At 43.8% G+C, this 19,279-nt stretch overlaps 1 protein-coding gene across 6 annotated transcripts in view; it reads right to left on the bottom strand.

Moving 5' to 3' along the window:
- Window positions 1–306: 306 nt before the first annotated feature.
- The window catches only part of fars2 (phenylalanyl-tRNA synthetase 2, mitochondrial), a 107,643-nt gene continuing 88,670 nt past the window's right edge, over window positions 307–19,279 (bottom strand). For 4 of the 6 annotated variants that reach the window (XM_071484350.1, XM_071484351.1, XM_071484348.1 and 1 more), the window contains one exon: window positions 307–1,824. In XM_071484350.1, the coding sequence (XP_071340451.1) occupies window positions 1,686–1,824 (139 nt within the window). In that variant the 3' untranslated portion in view covers window positions 307–1,685. Of the gene's footprint in view, window positions 1,825–14,557; window positions 14,583–19,279 lie in introns of those variants that run through there. The other 2 variants (XM_071484353.1, XM_071484355.1) reach the window with 2 other exon arrangements.

The raw sequence follows: 19,279 nt of genomic DNA, 5'->3' as shown, positions 1-19,279 counted from the left end.
GGTATTATAATTCATATGTAGAGTGTGACGTAGAAGTTTCCAGTAAAATCTTGTTTCTCCAGAGCTTTCGACCACATCTCATGATCTTTCTTGAGTTTCAGGTGTTCAGATCAATGCACTTTAGTTTCTCTTATTTCTCATGTCATTTGTTTTGTTTTGATTTCATGTTGATTGCTGACGTCTCGTCTCTCACTGTTAATCCAACCGTGTGGATTCGACCTTCACATGAACGTCTGCAGGTGAAGTGAATGGACACAAACGCTCGGTCTGTTTCTGTTGTAAATAACAACACGGGGAAGAGAAGCATGTGACCAAACAGGTTTAATGATTTCATCTGAAAAACTCAACACCCACAGCTTCACTTCAAAGCTACAGATCTTCTTTAAAAAACAGTCAATCCTATGATTATTTGTGTGCGTTTGTTTGTGTGAGCGTGTCAAGTAAACCCCCCCTCAGCGTTTCCTCTTCAGGCTGAAACACAAAGTCTGTTCACTAACGTCCAGGTGCTGTGGACCCGAAGGTGATGAGCCTGAATTTAATGAGTCTGACTTCCTGGTTTTAAACTGATTATTGAGACTGTAAATGTAATCTGATTAAATATATTCTGAATTTACTGATTTACAAATTTCTCCTTCAAAATAAAACTTCAGCTTCTTTAAATTCAGACTGAATCTGTCATCTAAAGCTACGTTTGTGTTTTGTTTAACATTTTAGCTCCGATCGACACTGACACGCCTGAAAACACATCACATGACCATTCACTGACACTGAGCATGTGCAAGCCGGTGTAAACAGGAAGTAGGTTGTCTACTCTCCGTTGGTTAGTTGCAGGAGCAGCAAAGACAGTTCAGACAGTTCAGTTGTAGAGTTCAAATCCAGAACTGAACTGAACAACAGCTGCTGCAGAGACAACAAGGTCAGTAACACTTTCATTCATTCTCCATGTTGTTTCACCACTGGTAGTCCAGGCTGATAACAGCCAATCAGGAGCCACCGTGGGCGTCTACGTCATCATTTCCAAAGGTCTCTGTTTGTGTCTGTCCAGACTACAACACAACCTGGAGCTTTAGCCTAAAACAGGTCTGAAAGTCTCTGTTTTAGAGGCTGAAGACCCTGGAGGAGAGTGGACGGAGGACGAAACAGAGAAGAAGAGACGAGTTGAAAATGTACCAACTGTACATCGAGGTGTCTGCTGCCCCGTCTGACTTCACTGTGGTGATTTAGTCATTTTTTCAGACGTCGACTCGATTTTTACCTGCTGAAACAAAGACAGTGACGCTGCTCTGATCCTTGTCTGTGATCAGTCACAGAGCAGCTGCTGTGGTCCGCCATCAGAAAATCTAAACTGCTGTCAGGATCAACGCGTCGCGGCGGTTTGAAGTTTCACGCAAAACGCCGCTGGGGCGTGACCAGCAACTCGACGTACGCAGGGTGTGTTTGGAAATTAAAGATGACACGCGTCAAATTTGTACGTCTCAGCCTGAAGAGGAGAGAACACAGGAGAGAGGATGACGTACTGATGTGTGTGTGTGTGTGTGTGTGTGTGTGAACCGCCGGCAGCAGCATCAAAAGCTGAATGTGATGTCTGTATTAAAGTCAACACGTTTCCCCCCGCGGCAAAATATCACAGCTTCGAGGACGTGAAGAAGCTGCTTAACAGCTCTGAGTGTGTGTGTGTGTGTGTCTCAGTATCTGCCCTGCACGCCCAGCTTGGTCTCGGCCCAGCGTTCAATTTGCTCGTGGACGCTTCGAACCTCCTGCTGGGTCAGAGTTCGCTCCATGTGGCGGTAGATGATGCGGTAACACTGGCTCCGCCTACCGGTCCTGAGAGAGTGAGAGAGAGAGAGAGAGAGAGAGAGAGAGAGAGAGAGAGAGAGAGAGAGAGAGAGAGAGAGAGGCTGTCAGCGAGCGTCTCCTGTGTACAGGTGAGTCTCACCTCACTCACTGATTATTGGTCAGATCAATAGTAACAGTATCAATAACACAGATCACAGACAGGAAGCTCAGACGGAGACTGAGGTGATGACAGACAAACCCCTTTATTAGAAATCAGTTAGTGATTGGACGCTTTAGTTTTCCCTTACTTTGGTCATTAAGGTCTTTTGTGCAGTTTAACTGACTTTAAGTGATTCCTTAAGTGTGAGACTAAGATAAGGAGAAATCTTAAATACTTCAGTGAACATTTTAAGGAAACCTTAAGACTTAAGGGTTTCTTGTGCAACAGTTTTTTCTTAAGGAAACCTTAACTCAGACATTAAGGGAGATCTTAACTTGAGGTGTTTTGTGCCGCCGGCCCCTGATTCATAAAAGAAGAAGAAACGAGCGTAAGCCATCGTCCTCAGATCCAACTCCAGCTGTGACCCAGCTGTGACCTAACTGTGATGTCATCATCAAACTGATGTCACATCGTTAACTTGCTGTCTTCTTCATGTCCTGGTCCCTCATCTCATCTCTCCTCCTTCCTCTGCCCTCCCTCCATTCCTTTTACCTGTTTTTACTGTCTTCCTTCCTTTCCTCCTTTCCTTCCCTATCTGCCCTCTTCCTCCTCCTGCTCTCCTCCCCACTTTTCCTTTTTCCCCCTTCATTCCTTCTATCTTCCTCCCCTCTTACCATCTTCCTCTCCTCCTCTTTCCTTCATCCTTCCTTTCCTTTTTATCTCCTCCTCCTCTCCCAGTTACAGAACAATAACTAAAAACAACACAATTCTCTGTCTCTCTCTCTCGCTGACATTTCCACCAAATGTACAGATGTTCAATTATTCACAAGCTGCTGAGAGAAAGAGAGAGAGAGAGAGAGCGAGAGAGAGAGAGTCAAGCTTTAAATCTGATAGAGAAAACGAATGAAGAGACACAAACACAATTACACATATCTCTGTACACACACACACACTCACACTCACACTCACACACACACACATACACACACATATACACACTCTCTCACACACACACACACACACACACACACACACAGACACACACACACAGACACACACACTCACACACATACACACATACACACACACACACACACACACACACACACACACAGGCTGAAGTCTGATCACCTTATCAATGTTTCAACACACACACGCTGCAAAGCAAACAAGAAAAGGTGCAATAAAAATGCATGTTACATTATGCATGAAAAGTAAGTGTGTTTATGTCACATAAATAAACACACACACACACACACACACACACACACATATACACACTCTCTCACACACACACACACACACACACACACACAGACACACACACACAGACACACACACTCACACACATACACACACACACACACACCAGCTGTGGACACATACCAGCAGATGAGTGATGGACAGAGTGGAGGTGAGCTGCTCCATCAGAAATGACAACAGACAAAATCCAGACAATTTACTGACAGGGAAGTTTTGGAACTACAGTTCCCATGATTCCCACATCTTCAGCTACCCTGTCTCTGGTTCTGTTCATCCGTCCTCGGACCACTGATGCCTACCACCGCTGAACCGGGCCCCACATCGCCCCACAAGCCCAGACCCTGACCTGCACTGATGACCATCAGTGACATGTTGGATTCAGTCAGCTCCTCTGTGAGACACCACTCCTATTTGCAGTGCACACGTGAATATTAAAGAGACTGTCACTGGATTATTCTGGTAGTGAAGAAAACTGAGGTTTATCAGATTTTTCAGTTATGTTCTGAAGATATCAGGAGCATCTTTGCCTCACCTCATTATTGTCACTTATTCTGTTGATGTAGTTTAGAGCTGCAACAATTAATTAATTAACCGAATAGCTGATTATTTGAAAGTTTATTGTGAGATGGTCACTTCTGGAAAAACATCCCTTGTGTTTTGTGAAACAGCAACTCAGAGCTCAGAGCTTGTGTTTATGAGGCAATAACACAAAGAAGTTCACCACTGACTGAGTCGACATGTCAGACACTGAACTCAGCAGCAGCAGGATTCTGTGTGTGTGTGTGTGTGTGTGTAAGAAATGAAAATAGAGAGTGTTGGATTTTCATCTCAACTAATTAAAATGCTATGAATAGTTCACTGCACCAATTAAAACCAAAGTGAAACAGATAAGCTCGACAACTTATTCTCTGCTCTGTCTTACACACATCTCACTGTGTGTGTGTGTGTGTGTGTGTGTGTGTGTGTGTAAATATCTCAGAGGGAGTTCTGCAGGTTTCATTAAAACCAGTTTGAATCAGTGATTGGATCATTTGACTGACTCACACATCAGCACACATTCAAACACTGTGATTGGCTACACACAGAACAAACACAGGAACACTTTTTTTTTTCAATGCACAAATTGAAAATGTGCATAAAACAGATGAAAGCAACACCACACAGTTCGACAACGTGTCCGAGCCACTTCATCACGAAATCAAACCACAAAGACAAACAACACACACATGCCTCACAGCTGCAGACTGACTCACACGTCTGGATCCTGGATCGACCTAAACACTGGTGGGATGATGTGAAAAACGTCAGGAGGAATCTAATGCAGGAGACGGTCGGTTTTTATTTTACATGACAAAAGGAAAAAGAAAATCATGAACTGGCCTGATTCTGAGTAAAATGTTGGAATGATTTGGTTGAAAACGGCTTTTTTAAATCAAAGTTGTTGTTTACTCAGTTATATTAGTGTTTTTTTCTGTTAGATGAAGGATATTCTGAGTTTACTGCACCACAAGAGGACATGGTTTCATCTTAAAGTTTCCTTTAACAGGATTATAAAAATATACAATAACCTTTTCTTTAAAAGAAAAAACAAAAACCACAATATAGATCTGAACACTGAAGGGTTTCAGTGTTCAGGTTTTTCTTTTATTAGATTCAGACTGAAAAAAAAAACAGTTGACATCTGATTTATAGTCTTGTTTTCTTTGATCAGGGAGTTTCCTGATTTAATCCAAATGAAGCCAGTTTTAGACTCTTTTCTTATGGCGCAGATGTCGTGCAGCTGCTTGTGTTTAGACTAAATCAAACAATTGAGAACTTTTGCTCAATAAAAAAGGACAAAAACATGTTTATATTCCTGCGTTTGTTGTTTGTCCACCTGAACCTGTGCAGGAAACCAACAGTAATGAGACGAGGAAGAGCAGGAAGCTTCGTCAGGGTCGGAGGAGGATGGAAAACATGGCCGACAGCTTCACAGCCCCCCCAAAAAAAACAAAAACCACGATCGATTTGATGTCAGACTTCAGCAGATGGTGGGATGGAGGAAGAGACGGAGAGATAAAGGGATGGAGAGGTTTAGCTTCAAACAGGAGTGTAATGTTTCATTCAGAGGGAGGGAGGGAGGATGGGGCGGGGGGTGGGGGGGTGGGGGGCAGTGGAAGTGACTGGGAAAGAGAGAGGGAGGCAGATAAGTGGAGGATGATGGACACGCTTGAAAGAGGAGTGTTGGGTTTCATTCAGACAGAGAGGAAAAGTGTGTGTGAGGCAGGGAGAGAGAGAGAGAGAGAGGAAACTCCAGCAGTTGCCAGTGCCCTTGAAAGCATCGCGCTGCCTTCACATAAAGAGGGAAAAACCAGGAGAACTGATACTATAAACCCCTGAGGAGGGAGGAGAGGAGATAAAGGGAGGAAACAAGGAGGGAATAAAGGAAGGAGGAAAGGAAACCTCTTGTCTCTCTCTGATCCTCGTTTTGATGCCGCTCTGTTTTTTATCATTACCACTTGTTTCTTATTCGTTACGTGAGGAGACACAAACCCTGAGGTTTCACCTTCTTCCTCAAACACGTCGTGTTTTCTTCTTCTCTTCTTTTATGGTTTCAGGGTTGTTGTTGTTGTTTTAAATTTAAACACACTGCTGGAAGCTGCAGAAAGAGGAAGACGACTGATGTGATGTATGAGATTACAGGAGTTGAAGAAAGTCCTTCATTATGTTCAATTCAGTTCAGTTATTAAAATAATTTTGTCTGTGAACGAGCATTAAGTCCATGTGTCCATCTTTTGTTCCCTTCACATTTATGGTTTAAGATGTTCTCTCTAAAGCCTCAGTGGAAAAAAATGAAGATAAAACTGATGCTAATGTTTTTCAGGTTCAGTATTTTGATGTAAATTAATTAAACATCTGTAGATAAGATAAGACAGCAAAGGACAGTGGTCTTTGTGGGACAGATGTAGCCCATCAGAGGCTAAAGATGATTTTCAGAGTTGATGTGCTCACATCTGAAACCAAGCCTACAGCCTTGTCTCCATAGCAACAGCTGTATAGTCAAGGCAACTAAAACAGTTGTTTAAAGCTCCATATTTTACTCTCACTCTTACTTTTAAGAACCAAAAACCATCTCAGTGGAGTTTTACATCTCCTCTCTCAGGCCTAACAGGTCAGTCAGCCAATCAGAAGAGAGGATCTGAGTCTCTCTTCTGATTGGCTGACTGTTTCTGAGTCATCCAATAAAAATTTAGCAGAGTTCAGGTAAACACTCAGAGAAACCAAATCCTGCAAGGTTGGATGGTGGATCCAGGTGGGCGGGGTGTGGCTGAGGGCGGTGACTGCTTTGTTGTGACATCATAAAGTTCCAGAAGTCCTGACGGCTGGTTTTAAGGCTCAGTGTCTGAATACAGGCTGTGTGCATTTCTCTGTGGACTGAGGCTTTGATACTTTCACAGTATTAATATAGAACCTAGACCTGCTTTATAATCACAAACACATGGACGTCTGCCTTTAGACTGGATGGAGCTTTAAAGCTAGAGACACTTTCTGTCGCACTACACAAAGACTCACACTACCACACACTACTTTCTGCACTGGTACGTGAAACTATATCTTTGTGAGGAGTTTTTTTTTTAATAGATTTATGTTTTCAGTAGGACCCAATGAGCTCAGAGCTGAGGAGGGAGGAGCTGAGAGACGGACTAACACACTGCTGCTTTGTGTTGCTCTTTAATGGTGTCGAGTGAAAGGTTTTTGGTGAGAAAATCACTGTTTCATAATTTCATTGTTAAATGATGAAGAGACTCTTATCATCATGATGCAGTTGAAAGCTGCAAAACATTAGTAAGTGGACACTTGAGCTTCGATTCTCTTCACCTTGTTGACCAGTGTCAACTCATTTTAACAGATGAAAGTCATGAAACTATAAAGAAGAAAAAGAATCAAACTAATAAAACAATGTGAACTGTTCTTATTCAACTAAATGAGACTAATTTTGGATTTGAGACTTTTGAACATCAGACCTCTGAAGTCCAGTTTAACACATGAATGTCACCCACTGTCTCTTCCATTTGTCTTTCAGTATCCCTCTCTTTCCATCTCCTCTTCCTCTCTCTCCACCTTACTGATTTAAGTCCATATTCATTCTCCTGTCTCTGTTTATCTGAACAGACACAGGCTCAATTCCTTCTTCAAAGCACCTCACATCCCTCTCTCCTCCTCCTTTTTCCTTCCTTCCTCCATCCATCCATCCATCCATTCCCTCCACCAGCTCAGAAATCAATTAGTATTCTATTAAGTGGCTGTGGTGTGTGTGTGTGAACCGGATGCTGTCTCCTCTCCTTAATCTCCCCAATTAGATCCTTCCTAATTGGGACGGACAGTCAGATGGAGGTGACGGAGGACGGGAGGAAAACCAGAGGGCAGGAAGGAAGAGGAGCTTTGAAACGCCGCCAGAGAACAAACACAGAAACGCACAATATTCATGAGATCGTGTAAATAAATGTTGTTGTTGTGAATATTAATGAGCTCCACCGTCATCTGTGCCGGAGGAAACACTCACAAAAATGTGCCGAGCTGCTGCAGACGAAGAGCTTCACATCTTCAGCTTCAGAGACAGACGCGTGTTTAAAGGAGTATTCCACCTGATAATGTTCACATGCATCACCCCCCTTTCATCCACTTATTCCTACATTTCCCAGAAGGCCTTTTGTCACAAGGAGAGTGAGAGTGTTATTGATTAAAGGTGCAGGAATAGTACGTTTGGTTGACGTGACCGCTGACTCTCTCTCACTTCAAACTCATCAGTCCCTCCGTGAGTCTGCATCCTTGTGATTTCAGCCACCACACTGCTGTGCAGCTGTTTTCAAATTGTATCTCAACAACTGTCAAGAAAACAGATTTGACCATTTACCACAGTTTTCATTACAAAAATAATCCAATTCAGAGATGTTTCTGTGAAGGAACATTCAACAAAATCAAGTTTCCATCGAGAAAAACAAACTTCTTTGTCTTTTCCACAGTAGTGGTAATCTCTTTTCCACAGCTGTGCCCCAAACATTAGCATGCAGACAGTATGAACTACATGCTAATCAAGTTAATACATTAATGGGAAAACAAGCCAAATATTGTTTTGGCATCGGTAAAGACATAAACTATGATGATGGTCGATCACTGAGATCATCCACAGGTCTTCCTACACAACAGCTGTGGCCCAATTCGGGGGCTGAATCCTTCAGAGGACGAGGTCAATGAAGGTGTGGCCTGTCATAGATGGTGTGGTCTATGGACAATTTTCAGTTTCCGTCACCATCTGTTTCCTAGCAACCTTGACAACACGAAACTTTTCTTCACAAAAACATGACGTTTTAAGGTCCTTGATTTTAACAGTTGTACCGTTAGCTGTTGAACTGAGCTGAAACCTATCACTTCCATTTAAAAGTGTGATCCTCAGGCTCTCTGACAGTGTTGTTCTTTCAGTGCTTTCATTACCAGCTGCAATGAATCTTGGGACAGGTTGGGCAACATCATTGCATTTGAAGGAGCCTTCAAAGTGGGACAGTCTCCAAATGCAGCCTTTGGTGCAGGACGGATGCAGCTCCTGAACGCAGCCTGGGTGTTACATTAGACTGACGAGCAAATGGTCAGCAATAAATGACAGGAAAAATTATCAGCTTTGGGTTCCTGGTTGGGTTCTGCTCTAACATTTGGCAGCACCTATCATGTGTATTCAGGTCAGGTCCTGAAGATGCAGGTATGGGCCAGGTTCGGGTCATTCTCCTTACATGGCGTTTCCTCTTGATGTTATAGATCACTGGGACATTTTCTGCTGTCAAACTCGTCTGCTGCTGAAGGAAATGCCTTAACATGACATCAGGGAGTCTACAAGAAGAAGGAACAGACACCCAGCAGAGCCAGAACAGCTGATTTAGGGCGGATGTTCCCTCTAATGTGGCCAATTAAAATCAGATTTCCCTCTAACTCCATCAATGGTGGTGATGAAGCTCTGTTCATGTCATGGGAATAACAATAGTACGTGAAGACATCTTCTGTTGGATTTCTTCTAATGAGTGAGTTGGAAGGAAAATAAATAAATGCATAAATAAAAAATGCCAAACAAAATCAAACAAATCCGGGAGGCGGATATGCAAACAACCGCCTCCTTCTGAAGCCGGCCTTTTAGTCTGCAGAGTGAAGACGGAGCTCTTCTCTCCCTCGCTTGTTTATTTGGCCTTTTTTTCTGAGGAGAGAAGGCACGGCGGCCTGGTGAGAGCTGCCTGTGATCTATTAATACATCTGCATAAATTAGTCAGAGCCGCTCTGTAGCTGTTAGCCGGCTGTGCAGGAGCTCTGGCTCTAGTCCGGAAAATCCACCAGGATTCTGTCCACAGTCTGGTGTTGTCGATGAGAAGCGGTGACTCTGCGGATCCCATGAGAGAGAGCCCGTCTCATCTCTACAACCCGTCTACAGTGAGGTCAGAGGTCGCAGTCTGGTCAGGGCTGAGGGTCTGAACCCAGGCTGTCTAGTTACAGCCGACTACCAGCTTATCTATATTAAAAGCTTGTGTGCATCTCAAAATGTGAAGATGTTTGAAGAATATTTGCAGCCACAGCTTAAGTAGGTGCTAAAATGATTTAGCATATAAAGATTTACACATGTCAGTGACCTCTGACCTCTCTCCCATCAGCCAGGAGTTTCAAAACTGATGCTTATTCTCCTGTTGCACTAAATCAACAGGCAGCTCGATTAATGTTGAATCCAAAGGTGAAAATGTGCTGAACTGCAATTTCTTTGATGGCCACTAACACAGGAAAATACTCAATATTTACTATAATGATAATTAAATAATAAATTAAATAATCATTTCTGCCCGATGTCTGTTTCTCCTCTTCATGCACCCAGCATCACTGATTAGAGGGAAGAAGGCTCTGCAAAGGTTTGGTTTGTATCTCATTCACACAACGTACATTTACAAAGGTGGACAACCTGATACACATTCATATTGATGGTTTCAGGCCGTTTCACTGATGGTTGGTGGCAGCAACACTCAGAAAGGTGTGGCTCGTATTTCTGTCCAAACCCTGAACCCAAGAGACGTTCTGACTTTAGGAGTTTGACCTGGAATCTTTCATCTCTGATGTGGAAAATCTCTGGTTCGGCCTCACATAGGGAGGTGGGTGATCTGGCCAAAAGATCATATGACATCTTTTTGGGTAGAATCACAATCCATTTTATTGTGAAGGTCCTGACCGGAAGTTGTGATTTGTATCTTTCTACCGCTTTGAGGCTTCTTTCAGATGCTTGTCCTCTCGCCTCTACTCCCACAATGCTGTCTTCTGTTACCAACTGTGTCACGACCAATCAGGTCTCTCGTCCCGTGGGCGGACTGAATTTGTGAACTGACTGAGAATAGTTAAGGTCAAGAATCACTGCTTGATCCCAAACTCCACCCGTATTTGCTCCACCTTCAGTTCTAAAAGAAGGTGCTGGTACAGTCTCTTCTGTCAGCGAGCGGCGTCCATCAGTTACCTGGAACCTGTTTCTACAAAGGAAACGGTCGAGGACATTTGTACAGAACTCATCCGTTTCCCTCCAGAGTCTCAGATGTGATACTGGGGGGGGGGGGGGGGGGGACGTGAAGAAGACTTTTTCTCTCTCCCTCTGGGTTTACTGCACTTCAACCTCCAACCTATTGGGAGACGGAGGGGGGAGGGGGGTGTGAATTATTAACAGGAGTGTCACTGTAGTAGGGAAGCCTGTCTGTCAGAGGAGGTAATAATAGACACACACACACACACACACACACACACACACACACACACACACACACACACAGGCTGAAGTCTGATCACCTTATCAATGTTTCAATAAGAGAGGAGCCAGTCTGAGCTCATTAATTATTCATGAGTCTGGAACCTGATTGGTCCGTGAGTGTGATCACAGATTATTCTCTTTCATATTATTTGAATTCATTGTTTTACTCGTCCTTTCTTACTTTCTACTGTCGTCCTTTCTTTGTTCTCCTTTCCTTCCTCTCTTTCTTTCCTTCTTTTCCCTTTTTCTTCTGCTTCTTTTATTCCTTCCTTTGCTCCTCTCTTTCACTTTCATCTCTCTCTACTTTCTTTTCATTCCCTTATTCCTCTTTTCTTCTTCCATCATTACTTTATTCCTTCTTCTTTTTCCCTTCCTTCTTCCTTTTTTAGTTACCTACCTTCAATGCCTCCTCCTTTTTCCTACTCCTCTTACCTTATTTCTTCATCCCTCCTTCCTTATATTTCCTAGCATCCCTTCTTTTTTACTTTTCCTCCTCTCTTCCCCCTCCTTTTACTCTCTCTTCTTAGTCTTTCACTCATTCTTTCATCCTTCCCTGTTTCCATCGCTCACTTCTTTCCTACTTCCATCCTCCCTCCTCGTCTTTTCCTTCCTTCCTTCCTCCCTTCCCTTGTAGTCAGTGACAAACTGAGGTGTCGCCTTCACACTGATCAAACAGTCGGTCCGGGTAGAATATGTGCGTGTGTGTGTGTATACTGTATATATACAGTGTGTGTGTGTGTGTGTGTGTGTGTGTCGCCTACTGTCCATCTGTTGGAGCACCAGGAGACATGATGAGTGTTTACCATGACTCACATAGACACAGGCGCGCGCACACACATGCACACACACACACACTCTCCCTCCTCCTGGTGTCTTTTAGCAGCTTTTCTCGATCCATCAATCAATTTATCAGAAAGAGACGAACAGACGATGTGAATCATAACAGGAGCTGCAGCACAGAGAGCACAACACACACATGTCCCTGTGAGTGTGTGTGTGTTTGGGATGATACACAACAGTGTGTCAGCTCAAACACAAAGTCGGCTGAGAGTGGATCTGAGATGCATCTGGAGGAGTTTGTGCTGGAGGCTTTGACGTGGAGACTCTGGTTCAGCTCCGTCACCACACTGGACTCGTGTGTGATGTCAGAGGATGAAGAAGCTCTTTGAGTTTAGCCTGAAAGCTGCAGATGTTTGAGGAGTTGAAGAGGTCAAAGCCTCCATCTGGAGGTGATGCCTACGGCTTTATTCAGTGATGATGAGCTCAGTGTTTTCTCCTCTGAATCACTTCACAGAATCCAGGACCTTTGTATTTCAGCATGCAGACAGTGTGTTTTGGCATGTGAGGTTTTAATTCTGATGATTTCCTGGGTCTTTAGCTACAAAATAAACGATTTATTTTAGGCCTTGAAACTATTTGAAATCTTTGCTGGAATTTGTGAAACTTAAGTGGCATAAAAAAAAAAGGATCGCACAAAACCAGAAACCATCATCACCAGTATCGACCTTTAAAAACCAGCATCAGTCAGACTCAGCGCAGAGCTCAATGAGCACGAACTGCAGGACCAAATATTGCCAGGGGGACAGTCTCATTACCCATGATTCCTTGCCCTCACTAATGCAAACCCACTTGACATTAGTGGTGTGTGATTGGCTGCTCAGAGCATATGTGCCTCTTTCCGTTATCGTAGTGAATAATTCAGACGGCTGTTTAGCTGACGGCCTTGCTGGCATTTCCTCTCCGCTAATTGCTCGTTAAACGTTCCACTTGACCTTTAACAGGAGGATAAAATTTTGAGAGGTTTCCTTTTTGACGTCTGTGTTTTCGGACGCCCCCCCCCACACCCTTCCACGCCCCCCCACTGTTAACTGTCTGAACTTCGGCTGAACTACATCTCCCTTCAGGTCTTACAGTATCTTCTTCGTGCCTCCAGCACAAATTAAAGAGACAGATGAGGAGGATCTCGTTCCGAGATGAGAAGAGCAGCTCTTTCTGATTTTCATTCATTTTTGTGTCTCATACAAATCAAATACAAGCTCAATATCAGTTTAATCATACGTTTTTTCTTTTGGATATTCAGAGACACAGCAAGGAAGGCAACTGCTTGGGGCCCCAGGCTATTAGGGGGCCCCGAGGGCTGGCAAACTTTACTCCACAGCAGTGTCTCAAAATGCATCAATTGCAATCAACAATTTCACAATGTAGAAGTTCTTGAGGTTTTTATTGTTCTTTATTTGTATTTTGGAAATTCTACTAACATGAACATTTGGAAAAAAATGTCTATATTTCGTACATGTTTGGTTGGTGTCGGTTTATTTATCACATATTGGTGATAAACGCTGATTGGAGGGGCCCTCTGGCAATTGTTTGCCTAGGGCCCCAACAGACTCCAGAATCACCACTGTTGATATTGTAACATTAATTTAAATGTTGCAGGAATTTCAGGAGTTAGGTTGAAATTTTAGGAGAAAGCTGCCAGAACGTTGCCATGGATCCAGGGAGTGAAGCTCTGGGCTACAACTTGAGGCCTCAGTTTTAAGCTCAATTTGGAAAATTTTTGTAAAGTTAAGGAAGCTGAATTCACTAATGGCAGCTACTGTTTGCAGTGTATTCATACATGTGGTGACAACAATCCCTGGATCACGGTGGTACTGAAGAAAACTTAAAAACGTGATAATTCTCAGGCAAGTTCTGCAGATATAAGGAGCCTATTTTTTCTATGATTTCTTATCAGGTTTATTGACGTTTATTTGCAAGCCCTCATAGATGAGGGACTCTGAGGTCTTATAGGAACATACAGACTTCTACCAGCTTCTGCTGCAGAGAAAATACTATAAAGAGATGACTGAATAATTCTTCACTGGTCAATAGACTCTCAGACTCAGACTCAGATGTTTAAACCTTCACAAGTTCTCAGAGAGGAAACAGATTCTTTCCTGCAAACTGGATTTTGTCTGAAGGCAGCAATGAAAATTTAACAACACATGCAGCTGAAGGCAACACACACACACACACACACACACACACACACACACACACACACACACAGAGCTCTGCATAAAACTCCAAAAAAAACAACAGAGATTTAACCAGAGAGCTGCCATTTAACACAGCAGCTGTCACTTCATATAGTGCTGGCTAGAGGAGAGTACACATATAAAACTGTGCTCTCTCTCTCTCTCTCTCTCTCTCTCTCTCTCTCTCTCTCTCTCTCTCTCTCTCTCTCTCTCTCTCTCTCTCTCTCTCTCTCTCTCTCTCTCTCTCTCTCTCACACAGATAAATATTTGATGGGAAGGTGGAACTCCTATAAAATCAGTGGCAGCTTGTTTGTTTTGCCTCTGCTTTACTTCCTGCCTCGACTCAACAAACAACTTAAAACAAAAGGAAGTTGCATCAGACTAAACTACAATTTCAAAATAATAATAATAATAATAATATTCATGTTTGTATGTGTAACTCCTGCTGGCCTCCCACTGGAGGTTTTCCAGGCACATCTGACAGGTAGGAGGCCTCGCTGTAGACCCGGAACACACTGGAGAGATGAATCATCTCATGTGGTCTGAGACGCCTCGGGATCCTCAGGAGGAGCTGGTGGTGAGGATGGACGGATGCAACATTTCCCTGGTTAATCGATCACATGATCATCATCAGGATCAGAAAATAAAATAGGAATCACAGCGTGTTTGTGATTTTGAAGCTGACCTGAGAAAACTGGCAGGAAGTGAACGCGCTCGCTCCCTCTCTCTCTTCTCATTCATATTCTCTCTCTCTCTTTCTCTCTCTCACTTAATGGTTTTTCCTCCCTGTCTCCCCCTCGCTCACCCAACTCCCCCTCCCTCCCCTCCCTCGCTCTCTTTCACTTGAGGCCACTTCACTTATTGGAGATGGCAAAACACGAGACTTACCATCGTGTGTGTGTGCGTGTGTGTGTGTGGGTCGATATGAGTTGAAAGACAAACAGGAAGACACTTGAGTGAGTAAGTATGTGTGTGTGTGTCTATTAATTGTATTAAGATGGAGGGAAAGCAGGAAGAGAGTACCATTATCTGGAAAATGGAGGCAGCAGGAGTGCTTCTCCACAACCCCTAAAGCCTGGGAAAGTGTGTGTGTGTGTGTGTGTGTGAGCCCTCATGCCTACAATCCAATCAGATTAGTTCAGAATACGTTTCCATGATCTCTCGGGTAACATGAGCTTGCTGTAATTCAGGTCTGTCTGTGTGTGTGTGTGTGTGTGTGTGTGTGTGTGTGTGTGTGTGTGTGTGTGTGTGTGTGTGTGTGTGTGTGTGTGTGTATGTGTGTGTGTGTGTGTGTGGAAACACTTAATGTGTTGTTGAGTTAACCTGCCGCCTCCACAGACGACTTTAAACTGAGCAGCATCTTCTCTGAGTTTGAATAACAGACGCTCATTGTCTCAGACTGAAAACGTTCACAAACAGGAAACAGAAAAATCATCATCATCATCGACTCATGATGCTGTCTGTCTCCTGGACCAATCAGATCCATTATTTCCGTATTCATGCATGGAAGAATCTTGTACTACGATTTCAGACACCCCTAAAGTTACCTGAACGTCTCGTCTGTCTGCCTCTGTCCATCAGTGTGTGTCACACAGACGCTGCAGGTGAATGGAAGCAGCAGTTGCTGACTATCTGGCTTATTTAATACACTTTACTTTCTTATCGGCAGAGGTTCTGAATTAGACTGTGGCAAGTATCAACGGATGGAGGCTAATGTTAGCTAGTTTCAAACATTAGCCTTAAGTTACAGTTTAGCTAACTGCTAGTTTCCAACTTTAGCCTTAAGTTACAATGTCAGCTAGGTAATGTTAGCGAGCTATCAGCTAGCTAGCCCTTCTCCTGCACTCCATGTATTTGTCAGCTTGAGTTAAACATGTGAGACACTGTCGAGGCTGTGACCTTCACTGAGGCTGTGCACTGTTCTGGGTCCCCTCACCCTGGGGGAAAAGTTCCTCCCCACACTGAGTAAACTGTCACCAACATGTTTACTATGGCGAAGGCAGAATGAGTAAAACTACACAGTGACGAGTCATTAGCCGTCTTCCACTGACAGGCTGCGGCATCACTTCGCTTTATGGCAGCTAATGCAGCAACAGATAAACTGGAAGCAGCTGTCAACGCTCTACTGACGAGACAGAAGAAGACAGAGCTGTCTCACCGACTCCTTCACAAACAAACATAAAGTCAAGTCTGTCATCGGGCTGCAGGCGACACCACCCTGCTTCTCCACTCTGCAGTTGTTGCGTTCACAGCGATCGGCGCGTTACCTGCGATTCCTAAAATAGGTCGAGCTCTACTACTGCTGCAGGAAAAAGCTCCCTCTGTCTGTTCCTGTCATTCATAGTGCCTCCATTCATTATTTCATACAGCTGAAATGTGCCTAAAACCGCAGGTATAATTTGGCAAATGGCAGAACATCACATAATGAACGTGCACTTAAATCTCTGAATACAGTGACGCAAAACAGCTTCTCTTTCTCCTCACAGTAGCTTTACTGCCTCTTTCTGGGGGGGAGGTGTGTGTGGGGGGGTTAACAGAGTCCAGACCTGAGCAGAGTGTGTCAGTGTGTCGTCGTCTCTCTCCATCAGACTCCAGCTCGACACTGTGTAGAAACAGTGGATTCATTTCTCCTTCTCTGCATCGTCTCTGATTCTGTCTCTGCAGAAACTCCATCACCAGCTGCCCTCTCTCTCTCTCTCCCTCTCTCTCTCTCTCACACACACACACACACACACACACACACACACACACACACACACACTCCTGTTGCGGAATTCCCTAAGGTGAGTGAGTCATCCAAAACAATATTTACAATCTCTGACAGTCACTCTGTGTGTGTGTGTGTGTCCATCGTCCTGATATTGTGATATTAAGCCAAATTATGAACTAAAATCACAATTAAGGAAAATAATGTTCAGAGCAGGTGCATGAATGTACCTGTGGTGGTTTGTGTGTGTGTGTGTGTGTGTGTGTGTTTTGAATATGTAATATGCCTCTGAGTGTTATTTTCACACGTCGTTAGAGCTCAGTGAGTGTGTCTCATTGTGTTCTCCCCTCTTTCACATGTATCACACGTCCTTCATTAAGAGTCAGAGGTTCAGTCAGTCTGAGCATCTTCATGCAGCAAATGTTCTTTTTTTTTTGCATTAGTCTGAGAAGTGGAGTTCTCTGCAGTCTGTGTTTATTTAGCAGGGTTCAGATGTGACTGCAGCGACTCCACGCTGCCGGTCAGCTTCACCTGTTTTCATGTGTGGAAACAGCTGCACACACTCTACATACACACCACCACGTGAACATGACTGGTTCTAAACTGGTGACTGGTTTGACTGGTTTTAAGTTAAATCTGTCTGACAGCTCTGATCTGACTTATGAAATGTTTTTACTGACACTCGTCACCTCATCAGCCACAGTGATTAAACCCAGACTGAATGAACACTGACCATGAACTGAACCTTTGACTCAACCTGTCCAGACTGTCAGTGCTGCTTTCAGGGACAAAACAAACCATGAGACCATTCAACTATATCAAACAGTCTCCAGTGTATTGATCATGTGTTGTGTCTACATTCAAAGTCTAATATAGAGAAGAACCAAACTACCTCTGATTGAACTGGCTGACTCTCTAAAGCAGTTGATGTCACCTCTCCTGTCTTCTCCTCCCTCCCTCCCTCCCTCCCTGGACGTCTGAACTTTGACCCTTATGATCTGCACTAAGAGGTCGACAGTAGAAACTGAGTGTTTGTGTTGACGTCTGAGGACTGAGTTGCATTTATTTTGCTGAGAGAATCAAAAAGAGCAACAGAGACAGAGAGAAGCCTGCTGAGACAGACAGACTCGGTCTCTGGGCTCTGTCAGACTCAATTTATTCCACACATCGACCTCGTCACCGACCTCGACCTGGACTTGTACAGTGCGTCGTCTGTGTGTGAGAGAGACTGTGCAATGACCAAAGATATGTGAGCTTTATAAAATGTAGAATCTAAATGCACAACAGCTGCCAGCAAAGATCAGGTCAGCAACGTAATTCATGATCCAGGTTGTATTCACCACAGGTAGCAAGGGCTGATGGGAACGATCCGTCACCACTGGTACGTCCGAATCAGGAAGTGTCAGTATCTGCGTCATTGTTTCCAAAAGTCTTGAAAACTCTGCAGTTGGCTCAGAGCCTCTTCTCTGATTGGCTGACTGTTTTCTGAGTGATCCAATAAAAATGTAGCAGATTTCAGGTAAACACTCAGAGAAACCAAATCCTGCAAGGTTGGATGATGGGTCCAGCTGACCGGGGTTTGGGGCGGGGCTGAGGGTAGTGACAGCTTTGTTGTGACATCACAAAGTTGCAGAAGTCCTGACGGCTGGTTTTAAGGCTCAGTGTCTGAATACAGGCTGTGTGCATTTCTCTGTGGACTGAGGCTTTGATACTTTCACAGTATTAATATAGAACCTAGATCTGCTTTATAATCACAAACACATGGAGCTCTACCTGTCTGTGTGGAGCTTTAAATGTCATGCTGACGTTGGCGTGATACGTTTGGAGGACATTGGATTTTAGCTACAACACAACTTAAAACCAACAAAATCAACGTCAGCTGTCGTCAGTGTTTTACTGGTGTTGAATTCTGGTCACCTGACGTCACAACTTACAGTGAACAGCTAACGGCCTTGGCTCAGCTGCCTGCAGGGTTTCATTGTAAGAAAATGATGATCAGGACAGAGAGCTAGAAAAGCTTGATACACATTTTCTTCTTCTGCTATGTCTCTTTATCACCCCCTCACTCTCTCTCTTGTTCATCCCCAGACAATAAGAAGTCAATCTACCTGGATCGAACCTCATCACACACACACACACACACACAAACACACACACACACACACACACACTTGTGATTGAGGTCAAAGTAGAAAAGGACAGTGAGGCAGAAACTGTCGATAACAAGACTCCATGTGTCTCTTTCCTTTTTCCTCCTTTCTGTCCTTCCTTCCCTTTCCTCCTTTACTTCCCTCTCTTCTTTCTGTCTTTGCTCATGATTCCTCCTCCCTCCTTCCTCCTGCTCTTTATTCTTATCTCAAGTGTTTCCTCACTTTACCTGAAATCTGTTTTGATTTCATTTGAGAGAGAGAAGTGAAATAATGGAGAGACAAACTGCTCAGTGTAGATGAGGAGAAAGCTCCCACTTTCATTTCACAGTGCACACACACACACACACACACACACACACACACACTCACACACACACACTTTCATTAGCAGGAGGAATCCATCGATATCTC

The sequence above is a fragment of the Trachinotus anak genome, unplaced genomic scaffold (genome assembly GCF_046630095.1).
Source record: "Trachinotus anak isolate AG129_WGS33_773 ecotype Australia unplaced genomic scaffold, CSIRO_AGI_Tana_v1 ptg000009l, whole genome shotgun sequence".
Lineage (NCBI taxonomy): Eukaryota > Metazoa > Chordata > Actinopteri > Carangiformes > Carangidae > Trachinotus > Trachinotus anak.
This window is presented reverse-complemented; position numbering and strand designations above follow the sequence as displayed.